Source organism: Leguminivora glycinivorella, chromosome 7, assembly GCF_023078275.1.
Source record: "Leguminivora glycinivorella isolate SPB_JAAS2020 chromosome 7, LegGlyc_1.1, whole genome shotgun sequence".
Lineage (NCBI taxonomy): Eukaryota > Metazoa > Arthropoda > Insecta > Lepidoptera > Tortricidae > Leguminivora > Leguminivora glycinivorella.
Window position 1 is genome coordinate 829,998 of NC_062977.1, and position 14,469 is coordinate 844,466.

The 14,469-nt window shown below is 52.9% G+C and overlaps 1 protein-coding gene across 1 annotated transcript in view; it reads left to right on the top strand.

Moving 5' to 3' along the window:
* Positions 1 to 14,469, top strand: part of LOC125227992 (vacuolar protein sorting-associated protein 13D) — a 77,472-nt gene that overhangs the window by 39,832 nt on the left and 23,171 nt on the right. The window contains 14 exon segments of the mRNA XM_048132429.1: positions 904 to 1,006; positions 1,331 to 1,479; positions 3,663 to 3,761; positions 4,289 to 4,464; positions 4,754 to 4,916; positions 5,834 to 5,967; positions 6,412 to 6,631; positions 7,156 to 7,294; positions 9,225 to 9,432; positions 9,920 to 10,115; positions 10,432 to 10,617; positions 11,094 to 11,303; positions 11,409 to 11,615; positions 12,599 to 14,467. Coding sequence (XP_047988386.1) covers positions 904 to 1,006; positions 1,331 to 1,479; positions 3,663 to 3,761; positions 4,289 to 4,464; positions 4,754 to 4,916; positions 5,834 to 5,967; positions 6,412 to 6,631; positions 7,156 to 7,294; positions 9,225 to 9,432; positions 9,920 to 10,115; positions 10,432 to 10,617; positions 11,094 to 11,303; positions 11,409 to 11,615; positions 12,599 to 14,467 — 4,059 coding nt within the window.

The window sequence follows — 14,469 nt, forward strand, 5'->3', positions numbered from 1 at the left end:
AGCTGAAATGTCCGGATAAATAAAAATCGTGTCGGGTCTCAGTCGCCCACCAATAAGTATGGCGCTATTCACACTACGTCTCGCCGACCGAACCATTTGAAATACGGGCCCGGGACTCGATATGTGAGAATAGAGGCGCCGACACCTTATTTTTTTTAGTTTGAATAGGTAGACGTTTGACTACAATCACACCAGGGGCCTATTGCATAACAATTTACAACTTGTATTACAAGTGGAACTCTCTTTCTTATAAAATGAATTGGAGGGGGACTACCGCTTGTAATATGAGTTGTAAATTGTTATGCAATAGGCCCCTGATGGTAAGTGATGATGCGGTCTAAGATGGAGCACGCTTACCTATGAGATACCTATCAGAATCCTGATATACGCAAATATTAAAATCAGAATCCTACATACAGTTACGTCAATAAATATCTACTTATACATATCGAAACATTACTAGGGGAAGAAGGTTAAAAATTGTGTATATATTTATGTACTTGTCCGTACGACATAGTAGAAACGAGCTCTTACTGTCTCACACTTGTCTGTAGCCTTTGTAGAAATGAACGAGAATGAATCATTCTCATTCGCTTACATGTGTTGCGTACGAACACGGCGCGCACACATACATACCGCGCGGCACTCGTTTGTTAGAAGAGTTACTACTGGTCCTATACTGTACAGTCAAGTGCAAAAATACTTATCGAAATAATCGTCTCATAAATATAGTACTACGCTCTTATTACACCGGACTAAGATGCTATAAGACATATTTTTGAGTAAGATGTGTACACCCATATTTTTACACTTGACTGTACCGTAGGATAGTGATCGCATAGCCAGTATCCAGCTAGAAGTTTTGACCAATGCGAGGTGGATAATAGTGATGTTTCATTTCAGATATCAACGGGCACGTTGAACCTGCGGTTGTCGTATCACGACATGCGCATGTTCGCGTCGATGATACAGTCGCTGCCGGCTCAAGTCCGCGCTGCTTTATCAGGTATTTTATTTAATACTGTCGTATTCGATGCAACACTCTTGACACTCAGTGTCGAGTAATGGTACTGATAATTCCGCTACTCGATTCTAGATGTGACTACGAACTAACTGTGTCGGTAAGAAAACTGATGTATGGAGTTACCACTCTCTCTTTACATATACTTCTCTGTGCTTCGAGTTATCTTTTGTGCCCTGATCCTGATATCAACTCAAAAGCTGAAAATCCTGGTTACAAATATGCCTTAAAAATGTATTTTTTTTTCTATACTTCCTTCATTTCACTCCACACTGGATAACTTGTAAAATGTGGTAACTGTATTCTTAGGAAAAACGGAAGAAGAGACGGTAGAGGCGGATGCCCCGGCGAACAGTCTCCACATGAGAGCCGGAGCGCGCCTGCTGCCGCCGCGCTGGCTGCCGCTGCGCGCGCCGCCGCCGCAGCCGTCCGCGGTGTGGCCGCTCCGGGCCGTGCAGGTACCATTGTTCTGTGTGAAGGAACGGTACACGCAGGTGCCCCGGCGAACAGTCTCCACATGAGAGCCGGAGCGCGCCTGCTGCCGCCGCGCTGGCTGCCGCTGCGCGCGCCGCCGCCGCAGCCGTCCGCGGTGTGGCCGCTCCGGGCCATGCAGGTACCATTGTTCTGTGTGAAGGAACGGTACACGCAGGTGCCCCGGCGAACAGTCTCCACATGAGAGCCGGAGCGCGCCTGCTGCCGCCGCGCTGGCTGCCGCTGCGCGCGCCGCCGCACGGTAGACGCGGATGCCCCGGCGAACAGTCTCCACATGAGAGCCGGAGCGCGCCTGCTGCCGCCGCGCTGGCTGCCGCTGCGCGCGCCGCCGCCGCAGCCGTCCGCGGTGTGGCCGCTCCGGGCCGTGCAGGTACCATTGTTCTGTGTGAAGGAACGGTACACGCAGGTGCCCCGGCGAACAGTCTCCACATGAGAGCCGGAGCGCGCCTGCTGCCGCCGCGCTGGCTGCCGCTGCGCGCGCCGCCGCCGCAGCCGTCCGCGGTGTGGCCGCTCCGGGCCGTGCAGGTACCATTGTTCTGTGTGAAGGAACGGTACACGCAGGTGCCCCGGCGAACAGTCTCCACATGAGAGCCGGAGCGCGCCTGCTGCCGCCGCGCTGGCTGCCGCTGCGCGCGCCGCCGCCGCAGCCGTCCGCGGTGTGGCCGCTCCGGGCCGTGCAGGTACCATTGTTCTGTGTGAAGGAACGGTACACGCAGGTGCCCCGGCGAACAGTCTCCACATGAGAGCCGGAGCGCGCCTGCTGCCGCCGCGCTGGCTGCCGCTGCGCGCGCCGCCGCCGCAGCCGTCCGCGGTGTGGCCGCTCCGGGCCGTGCAGGTACCATTGTTCTGTGTGAAGGAACGGTACACGCAGGTGCCCCGGCGAACAGTCTCCACATGAGAGCCGGAGCGCGCCTGCTGCCGCCGCGCTGGCTGCCGCTGCGCGCGCCGCCGCCGCAGCCGTCCGCGGTGTGGCCGCTCCGGGCCGTGCAGGTACCATTGTTCTGTGTGAAGGAACGGTACACGCAGGTGCCCCGGCGAACAGTCTCCACATGAGAGCCGGAGCGCGCCTGCTGCCGCCGCGCTGGCTGCCGCTGCGCGCGCCGCCGCCGCAGCCGTCCGCGGTGTGGCCGCTCCGGGCCGTGCAGGTACCATTGTTCTGTGTGAAGGAACGGTACACGCAGGTGCCCCGGCGAACAGTCTCCACATGAGAGCCGGAGCGCGCCTGCTGCCGCCGCGCTGGCTGCCGCTGCGCGCGCCGCCGCCGCAGCCGTCCGCGGTGTGGCCGCTCCGGGCCGTGCAGGTACCATTGTTCTGTGTGAAGGAACGGTACACGCAGGTGCCCCGGCGAACAGTCTCCACATGAGAGCCGGAGCGCGCCTGCTGCCGCCGCGCTGGCTGCCGCTGCGCGCGCCGCCGCCGCAGCCGTCCGCGGTGTGGCCGCTCCGGGCCGTGCAGGTACCATTGTTCTGTGTGAAGGAACGGTACACGCAGGTGCCCCGGCGAACAGTCTCCACATGAGAGCCGGAGCGCGCCTGCTGCCGCCGCGCTGGCTGCCGCTGCGCGCGCCGCCGCCGCAGCCGTCCGCGGTGTGGCCGCTCCGGGCCGTGCAGGTACCATTGTTCTGTGTGAAGGAACGGTACACGCAGGTGCCCCGGCGAACAGTCTCCACATGCAGACATCTATGTAGACCTTTGTCTTTGGTATAAGGTTTATTATCGGTTAACACGTTCACGGACGGCTGGTGACGTCATCTGTCATAGACCAAAGAAAACAAGTGACTAAGCGTATGCTAAGCGCATACATACGTGTTGTCCACGAATGTGTTAATAAGTCGGAAAAATGGCGCTCGTTAACCCAAAAGGCATCTTTCGAATTCATATTAGTCGCATAAATCAGGGAACGCAGTTTCTACGTTGTTTCTACTTGTCAAGCCCATTTTTATACTTTATAATTTAAAAATTTCCGATAAGAACGCAGTCGTCGATAGCCTGTATGGCGCTTAAGACGAATGTGACTTGAAGAACTAAATATTTTATATTTTGCCTTTTCTAAGAATATCGCGAAGAACTACAGCTAACAGAGCCACTAGTATTATATCGTTTGAAACCTACTACTTGTATTTAATAATATGAAACTGAATTTCCTGCAGGTGACCGCCGAGTGCGTGACGCTGTGCGTGATTGACGATTGTCTGGACTCAGACGTGCCGCTACTGGAGATCTCTCTAGCTGACCTCAATGTGGAGCAGGTACACTTCACAACTGTGCTTCCTTCATTCATATCTCACTAAAGCCTGGCCAGAAATATATGACTACGCGCCAAGTAGCGGAATTACATTAGAACTATTTTCTTCATACTATACTGAACTGTCAATAGTCATACATTATATTGCTGGTTAGGCTTTAGGATTGTGTATATCACTCACTGACAATAACATCGTACAATAACCTAACCACAACATTAAAATTTTGAAAAAAACCCCGACATAGTGAACCGATTTTCATGAAACATGGCTAAAACATTCCCGAAAAATTCAGCTTTCAAACAAAACAAAAACTAAATCGGTTCATCCGTTCGAGAGCTACGATGCCACAGACAGACACACACACAGTCAGACAGTTCAAACTTATAACACTCTGTCGTGTTTGCGTCGGGAGTTAAATATCTGACATGACACGCTCTTATGGCTTTAGAAATATGTAAGGTTATGCCAGATATTTTTGCGGCCATTTCGTGCCGGTGAATGTACGTAAAAACGAGTCGTATTTGTCTCAGGACCTGCGCAAGATAGAGGAATCCTTTTCGGACCCCGTGCTGGTATCCACTCCTTGCGCGAGCTCGGGGTCCACGGGCGCCAACGGCGCGGGCGCCGGGCGCCTGGGCGGCGCGCTCAGCGTGCACTACTATAACCGCATGCTGTCTGGTTGGGAACCCGCCATCGAGCCATGGAGGTGACTATTACTTAGATTTAACCTATTCGGTACCTGCAATCCTCTTTTATTTAGGGCTCTAAAGATGGGTCAGCCATAAATTATCAGACGTATTTTTAGACAAATGACGTCCTCACAGTTTTCAATTTTGTGCTTTTTCGTAAAACAACTCTTAGCACGTTACCAAAATGCATACTGATGCCTTGAATACAAAAGTAGCTTATTCAAAGTAACAGATTAACAATAAAGTTGCTCTAAATAATACTCTTACATTTATGATTAGGTAGTAAAACTTATAATTGTTATTCAGATTCGAAACATCATGGGAGTACACGCTCACAAGCGGTCTCGCACTCGGCCGGCTGGCGGTGTCCGTCAAGTCGACCGAAGTGCTCAACACGAACATCACATCCTCACTGGTGGAGCTGACGCAACTCGTGCGCGCCAACTGGACCGCTGATTACTACACGCAGGTACTCAAATATACAAAACTATAGTGAATTCGTAATGCCCGTTCCGTGTATATTTGCTAAAGCTCTTGGGAAGTCAAACGAAGTGTTGAACAACAACACATACTCATTGGCGCTTACTAGACGCAGTCCGAACGGTATTATAGTGAATTCGGAATAAAGCAAAAAATGTGTAAACAAACTTAACACTTAAAATCATACATCAGTTTGTAGGGTAGGCGACCAGGAGGTAAGACAAAACGCCAATGTCAACGTGTATATTTATTAAAGATAGGTATTTAGGTATAGGTACATTGCATACATAGCAGGTCATTCAAACTGGTAGGTACTTCCTAGCTACGGAAAACCTTATAGCGGCGGGCAAGGTCGAGCTCATCCACTATAGGTGCAAAGAGCCAAGGGACAGTCTGTGAACCTATCGCCAAGGCACTAGCTACGACCTAGGGTGGATCGGGAGAAGACTGCAGGTGGGCTATCGAACTCCCGAGCCAACGAGACTCGCCAAAGGACATTTGGAGAACCTATCGCTATGGCAGTCGCTAGCTAACTGATTTGAAGCAGCGCGGACGCGGCCTTTTATTTGATTCCTTCGGCTCGCGCAGATCTTCGGGCGCGCTCGGCGGCTCGTTGCTGTGACGCACTCGGGGCGCGCGCGGTTATAATTCGTGTTGGATGAGTTTTAAGTATGTGTGAGTGCGCCTGTCAATGTATGCATGTATGTGTCATAATCCAGTCGCAAATAAATCTTCAAACAGTTCACACGTCTTATATCTTCAAAAAACTCCTACATACGAAAATCAACCTTATTACAAACAACAATTCGTATTGTTACATTATCCCCCTCTGGTACTCGATAAACGGGACGTTAAGAGTACCAGGATCCATAGCGTTACAAGTTTTAAAATTGGAATGAATTTCAGCCGGTGTCTTTAGACGCCTCTCCAAAAGGCAGCCCAGCGGGTCACCGGCGGCGCTCACCGTTCGTGCCTTACGCTCTACGGAACCACACGGGACACAAGCTATGGTTTACTACTCTACTGACTACCTGTGACGTGTGAGTTGACTTACTACTTGTCTTTAGACGGAAATAGTAGTTTTAATCACTTTGCAGTTGTTGGTTAGTTAAAAATCTTTCGACGACGGTTTTTAGAAATTCGCTGAAATTCCTTTTATCGCGTCAGACCGGGAACAGGTGGAAAACCTTCCTAAGAGCCTATGCCCCTGATGAGGGACAACAGGATATAATCGTAATCATCATCATCATCACCCTTTGACTTATTCTCGAGAAAGTCTTATCTCGGGGTCCAAAGAATCTTAGAGAAATTATGGAGTTATTATTATGCGACAAATCGAAGGTAATTAATTCAGTAGCATATTTTTGACATCGGTGTTCCAGGGAGTAAACGTGCAAATGTGGAAGCGGCAAAAAGACCTTTCGGCTCGCCTTTTCAATAACTTTACTCGCAATAATAAAAAAATCTTGGATGGTTATAAACAGGTTGACGGAGACAACCGGGTGGAGCGGCCCTGACGACTCCTGGGTGGCCGTGCGCGGTGGTGACACGGAGCCGTTCTCGTTCGGTGCTCGACGAGGGCGCGGCGCGCGGGCCGGGCCCGCCGTGTTGCACCAACTGGCGCTGAGGCTGGACGGCTGGGGCCCGCCGGACCCTGTGTGCGTGGATCGAGTTGGTGTGTTCTTCAGGACTCTCACTCACGCGGTAAGAAACATTAGTGATACACAGAATGGTAGCAGACTTAATGACTCCTAGGTGGCTGTGAGTCGTGGTGACACTGAGCCTTTTCGTTCGGTTCTCGAAGAGGTCGCGACGCGCGGGCCAGCCCTCGGGGTTATAGCATCTGGCGTTGAGACTGGATGGCCGCCGGACCCTGTGTGTGGATCGAGTTTGTGTATTCTTCCTGACTCTGACTCATGCGGTAAGTCAACCACTAGTGTTTGTCATAATGACTTAAAATTCAGGTAGTTTTTCGCATTTGAAATAGAGGAAATCCTCAATTCGGGCTCGGTGTTTTGCATCAGATGACATGGAGACTGAATGGCTTATGCTTCGGATTCAGTGGGTGTGGACCGTGACATGATCGTGTTGACGACTTTATGCAGCGAGATACATTTTATAAGTTGCGATGTGTGTAGACACATTACTATTATTTGACGTTTTGGTTTCAGACTTAAGTAATGGCATTTAAAATCATTTTTACGGTATTTTTTGTTATTTGTTGCCAGAAAACTGGTGCCGAAGCGCGCCTTGTGTTGGAAGTGTCTCTAGAAGGCTCAGCGCGTAAGCTGGTGACTGTTCGCTCGGCGCTCACGCTGCTCAACCGGCTGACTGTACCGGTTGACGTGCGGCTGGAACCCGCTCCAGGTAAACCACAATTAAAAGTTTTATTAGGGATGAGTGTACCAGGCTGGTTTTAAATTAGTTGCCATAACTAATGAAAAGCAATTCGGAATTCATACTGATCTGAACTTATGAAAATATTTACAACCAAAAAACAGCGTCTGCAGCGTTTTGAACTCATAATGCCCATACTTCATATAATATTACAGCTACATACTAGACCAAACGGCATTCTTGTGAACTCATAATGTCCAAAAACACTCTTTAGTATGGTTCATCGATTTTGCACGTAGACAAGTACGGCTGTATTATATTAATAAATAAATATTATAAGACATTCTTACACAGATTGACTGAGTCCCACTGAGACAACGATATATATAATATATAAATACTTATATACATAGAAAACATCCATAACTCAGGAACAAATATCTGTGCTCATCTCATCACACAAATAAATGCCCTTACCGGGATTCGAACCCGAGACCGGTCGTCAAATATAGTATATTAAGTTTTATGTGAGTCTTTCACTGTCCTAACTCTACAATCACCTCAATCAATTCTATGTACTGGGTATCTCGCTAATAGGATGTTTCTACACAGTCATACCTAGGCGTGGGATTGTTGTTATTTTTTCTAAATAATAGCCCAGTAGCTGGTGCAGGTTCAGCTGGTAAAAATTGTATTAGCGCAGCATGTGTCGCGTGTCCGGCAGATTTTATCTACAATGGCGCCCGTGCCAACTAGAACGCCTCACAGCCGCTGCACACCGGTCGGGTGTCGGATCCGATACCGCGCCGCCTGCACCCCTCGTACCGCCGACCGAATCGTTTGAAACACGGGCTCGACACTCGAATAGAGGCGCCGACACCCAATTAAGATTAGCGAACGAGCTTTTAATGCGTTTTCACATTATCTGATCAAAAATCAAAGATGGCTGCTCAAATATATGGGATATCGGTCCTATATCCGATATCGGATCGGATAATGTGAAAACCCGTGCTCGTATGGTGACAGGTTAAGAATCTCACAACCCCCTTTCATCCCGTGGGTGACGTAGAAGGTGACTGAAGGATATGGGTTAAATTGTGGCGTAGGCGAGAGGCTGGCAACCTGTCATGTCACAGTTTCGTTTTCTTTCAACCCCTTAGTTGCCAAGAGTGGCACTGAAACTTGAGTAGTTTCATGTGCTCTGCCTACCCTTTGATGGGATACAGGCGTGGCTGTATGTATGTAATGTGAAAATGCGCTTAGGATAACGCTCTGCATTTGTAGCGGGCCCGGCGCTGTGCTGGCCGAGCGGGCCGGCGCGCGTGCGCTCGTGCTGCGCGGCGCTGCAGCGCGCCCGCGCCGCGCGCGCGCCCGCCCTCCCCCCGACCCCTCGTCCGCGCGAGCTGCTCGCGTTACACCCTGTCTCGCCCTGCGGTACTCCTGCACTCTTCTTCCATTTTACCGTACATAGGTAGTGTTTCAAAAGTCGTATAATGTTGTAAAGTTGTGAGTCCATATGTGCAGAGTTATAGTTTTAGTGGTAATAGCAGAAACAGGGTGTAACGGTAGAGTATAAAAGCGAACTGTATTATTTTAGTGTTGTTATTGCTAGTTATAATGAGTAATATGGTATCGATAGGCAAAATATTTGGGATCGGTTGTACCAAATCTATATTAGATTAGATTTTCTAGGTTACATTTCATCATTTACAGAACATCTATGTTACATAATCTACTTTCATCATCAACATCTAACGCATAAATCGTCTAATTGAATTGGTTTTCAGACGTATGGGGACTATTATTCTGTAATTCCTGTATATTGTCTGTAAATTATTATATGACACCATCAGTCGCATTAAATATCAAATTGTACCCCGAAGCGTTGTCCAAATGTTCCACCCCCTCAAAGACATAATCCACCATTTGCGTCATATTATCTACGATTTCCATTCCCCAGGACAATGGTCAGGTGGCAGCGGGCGCTGGACCACAGTGTCCGCCGGCGGCCTCTGGGCGGCCCCCCTCTCCCCTCTACCAGGGGGCGTGGCCGTACGACCCACTTTACGAGGAGCTTACCCTCCCGCGCCCGCTCACGTGGACTGGAGAGTGCATGAGCGCTCGCTACTGCACATGGAGTGTCGCGCTCCACCGTTGGATGTTTACAGGTAGTTTATGTACAGTCAAGGTCACACATGGCTAGTGAGTCAGCCCGGCCCGGGCGCTGGACGACAGTGTCCGCCGGCGGTCTCTGGGCTGCCCCCTCTCTTCTCTAGCTGGAGGCGTGGCCGTGCGGCTCACCTTACGAAGAGCTTATCCCCCGCGCCTGCTCACTTGGACTGGAGAAAACATGAGCGCTCGCTGTTACACATGGAGTGTCGCGCTCCACCGTTGGATATTTACAGGTTTATGTACAATCAAGGTCACACATGGCTACTATATCAGCTCTCCTCTTTCCTGGAGGCGTGGCCGGTGGAAGCGGTGTACGTGACGTACATTGGTCCACAAAGAGTGTCTTGCACCGCCGTTGGATGTTTACAAGTTGGTTATGTACAGAGAAGGTAGTTCTAATTCACTCTAGCGTCTTATTTCATTAAAATTCTTATCACTCGTGTTCACTATCAACTAATTAACAAAGTTCTTTACATTACACAGATTCTGCTGCGTGGTAGTCCGCGAGCGCTTTCCGCCAACACGCGACCCGAACGCCGCCGGACACACCCTAACCCTAGTACCTGGTCTCCGCCTGGAGAACCTGCTTCCAGTCGAGCTGCAGTTCAGGTGTTCAGGGACGGACGTGCAGAACGTCAGTGGGGCGCTGCCACCAGCCGTCACCAGACCCTTCCACGAGGTGAGTGCACACTGAAACTGGTTTACTTCGAATGGATATATGTATAATACAAGAATAACGAGACATTACTGCAGAATATATTAGTGCACACAGGCGGTAGACCTGAAAATTACTGTACATCTGACCTGAGTCTGTAACTTTAGCTGAAAAAAGTTTTATTTTTTGTGAATGTTTTATAAATTCTTTTGTCAATCTTGTCTTCTTTACAAAGTCAGATTATCAGATGACTATTATGATTGTAATTGTTTTCCTATTTTCCACGCACTACAAGATTACAACAAGTAGCTCATTACTAAAATCGTCTTTGTGATCTCAGGTGAACGTGGAATTCTTCCAAGTAGAACTGAGTGTGAAGATAGAAGGCTTCGGCTGGTCGTCAACGCTATCGGTGGGAGGGGCGGGCGGCAATTCCTTTACTGCGCGTCTCAAGCTTAAAGACTCCTGGGGCAGGCGGCTATACCTCAACGCGAGAGTCGCTGTTAAACCTACCGATGGAATCAAGGTATGCAAACACTTCCACACCATCAGAAGGTGTGAAACTGAGTGTGAAGGTAGAAAGCTTCGGGTGGTCTTTGATGCTATCTCAACATTTTGGGTGTTCGAAAAACGCAATGGCACCATTTTTACTCTGTATTGTCTTGTTCTGACAAAATGATTGCGAAAGACAAAAAAAAACAGTCCTCATATTACCCGTAACCGATCCCTTTGTTTGGCATAATGATTGAAAGTCATAATGTAGTGATTGCCAGATTATCTTTAGTCATAATTCTGAAACGGTTAACTTTTCAGGGTCTTCATTAAGGCCATCTATCTATAGATAGATAATGTTAGGTTTGTTTTATGGTAATCCAAAAAAATACGTGATTTTGAGAAAAACGAAATTATGACTAACGAAAATGTGGGCAAACTATACATTATTACTTAAGATAATATGGGATCCAATAGACACCCGTCCGTAAAACCTGCCTTTGCTTACAGATTTCGATCAGCGCAGCATACTGGCTTGTGAACCGGACTGGACTTCCTTTAGTCTTCCGTGCAGAGGGCGCTACAGCGCCAGCGGCGGGGCAGGGAGACGAACACGAGATAGCAAGAATGGTGGCGCCACTGCTGTTCGCGTTCGCCGAGGCTGACGGGGGACCCACGGTCACCGCTCGGCTGGGAACTAGTGTGGCGCTCAACCAGGAGGTAACTCACACTTTCAAATAAAGCGTAGAAATTCCGAATTCTAAAACAGATTTTAATTTTTGTATAATCTGCTTAAAACCTTGCTGATTATTATTTTTTCCACAGTGGTGCTCCCCATTCGGCCTAGGCCCCGGAACAGCTGTAAAGAAGCTCACAGCCGGCGACAAAGTGTACGCCGTCGGCGTCTCCGTGCGCGCCGGCCGCGGCCGCTACAGACACACCAACATAGCAACGCTGACGCCGCGGTACCAGCTGCACAACAACACGCCCTACCACCTGCAGTTCGCGCAGAAGTGCACCGCCACCACACTGGTGAGTATGCAGATGGTATGAGTACAGCTGATACAGACACGCCAACATCGCCACTCTCACGCCGCGGTACCAGCTCCACAACAACACGCCCTACCACCTGCAGTTCGCTCAGAAATGCACCGCCACCACACTGGTGAGTATGCAGATGAGTATGGTACCGAAGAAGTGGACCAGCTGCACAACAACACGCCCTACCACCTGCAGTTCGCGCAGAAGTGCACCGCCACCACACTGGTGAGTATGCAGATGAGTATGAGTACAGCCGGCCACTACACACATCAACATCGTCACTCTCACGCCGCGGTACCAGCTGCACAACAACACGCCCTACCACCTGCAGTTCGCGCAGAAGTGCACCGACACCACACTGGTGAGTATGCAGATGAGTATGAGTACAGCGACTGCTACACGCCAACATTGCCACTCTCACGCCATAACATAGCTCACTTGGCAGATAATTCGTTTAAATCTTTCAAACCTGTAAGGTCTACCGCTTATAAATCTTATAATGCACTTAGGTCCTTTTAGATACTAATTAAATTATGTCACTACACACATGTCAGTGTCTAATAAAATGATAACAAGTTCGTCACCAAGGAAACCCTATCTGCAAGCGAATTTTGATTTACTTACATTAAGGGCCGGTTGCACCAAACCGTCTGGCACCGTTATTTAAAGCGTTCGTTAAATTTGATTGTATGGGAAGTTCCATAGACGTCTGCTGCGTGACGATGATGTGTCTGTCAAATGTGGTTGATGCAACTGGCCCTAAGACGGTTTGGCAAAATGAGCTTACGGTGGGTCATGATTCAGTTGGTTCGATAATACATCAACGCCACACAGTCTTTCAAATGTAGTTGGCGCAACTGACTCTAATTTGCGTCATAGTTGCGTAATGATGGGCCATTAGCTCCGTTTCAGATCGCCCTAGACGCTAAGTGTACACTTTTCTACCGTGTACATTGAAGCATTGTTTATTGCAGAATGATCCAGGCGCTCGAGCTACTCACGTGGCCGCCGTGGCCGGGTGCTACCTGCCGTGGCACTGGGCGCGCTGGGAGCGCGCGCAGCTGCTGTGCGTGCGCGTGCTGGGCCCGGGCGGCGCGCCGCGCACCGCCTGGTCGGGCGGCCTGCGCGTCGACTCCACGCGCGCCGTGCACATCGCCTGCAGGTACAGTGTGCACTACTCACGTGGCCGCCGTGGCCGGGTGCTACCTGCCGTGGCACTGGGCGCGCTGGGAGCGCGCGCAGCTGCTGTGCGTGCGCGTGCTGGGCCCGGGCGGCGCGCCGCGCACCGCCTGGTCGGGCGGCCTGCGCGTCGACTCCACGCGCGCCGTGCACATCGCCTGCAGGTACAGTGTGCACTACTCACGTGGCCGCCGTGGCCGGGTGCTACCTGCCGTGGCACTGGGCGCGCTGGGAGCGCGCGCAGCTGCTGTGCGTGCGCGTGCTGGGCCCGGGCGGCGCGCCGCGCACCGCCTGGTCGGGCGGCCTGCGCGTCGACTCCACGCGCGCCGTGCACATCGCCTGCAGGTACAGTGTGCACTACTCACGTGGCCGCCGTGGCCGGGTGCTACCTGCCGTGGCACTGGGCGCGCTGGGAGCGCGCGCAGCTGCTGTGCGTGCGCGTGCTGGGCCCGGGCGGCGCGCCGCGCACCGCCTGGTCGGGCGGCCTGCGCGTCGACTCCACGCGCGCCGTGCACATCGCCTGCAGGTACAGTGTGCACTACTCACGTGGCCGCCGTGGCCGGGTGCTACCTGCCGTGGCACTGGGCGCGCTGGGAGCGCGCGCAGCTGCTGTGCGTGCGCGTGCTGGGCCCGGGCGGCGCGCCGCGCACCGCCTGGTCGGGCGGCCTGCGCGTCGACTCCACGCGCGCCGTGCACATCGCCTGCAGGTACAGTGTGCACTACTCACGTGGCCGCCGTGGCCGGGTGCTACCTGCCGTGGCACTGGGCGCGCTGGGAGCGCGCGCAGCTGCTGTGCGTGCGCGTGCTGGGCCCGGGCGGCGCGCCGCGCACCGCCTGGTCGGGCGGCCTGCGCGTCGACTCCACGCGCGCCGTGCACATCGCCTGCAGGTACAGTGTGCACTACTCACGTGGCCGCCGTGGCCGGGTGCTACCTGCCGTGGCACTGGGCGCGCTGGGAGCGCGCGCAGCTGCTGTGCGTGCGCGTGCTGGGCCCGGGCGGCGCGCCGCGCACCGCCTGGTCGGGCGGCCTGCGCGTCGACTCCACGCGCGCCGTGCACATCGCCTGCAGGTACAGTGTGCACTACTCACGTGGCCGCCGTGGCCGGGTGCTACCTGCCGTGGCACTGGGCGCGCTGGGAGCGCGCGCAGCTGCTGTGCGTGCGCGTGCTGGGCCCGGGCGGCGCGCCGCGCACCGCCTGGTCGGGCGGCCTGCGCGTCGACTCCACGCGCGCCGTGCACATCGCCTGCAGGTACAGTGTGCACTACTCACGTGGCCGCCGTGGCCGGGTGCTACCTGCCGTGGCACTGGGCGCGCTGGGAGCGCGCGCAGCTGCTGTGCGTGCGCGTGCTGGGCCCGGGCGGCGCGCCGCGCACCGCCTGGTCGGGCGGCCTGCGCGTCGACTCCACGCGCGCCGTGCACATCGCCTGCAGGTACAGTGTGCACTACTCACGTGGCCGCCGTGGCCGGGTGCTACCTGCCGTGGCACTGGGCGCGCTGGGAGCGCGCGCAGCTGCTGTGCGTGCGCGTGCTGGGCCCGGGCGGCGCGCCGCGCACCGCCTGGTCGGGCGGCCTGCGCGTCGACTCCACGCGCGCCGTGCACATCGCCTGCAGGTACAGTGTGCACTACTCACGTGGCCGCCGTGGCCGGGTGCTACCTGCCGTGGC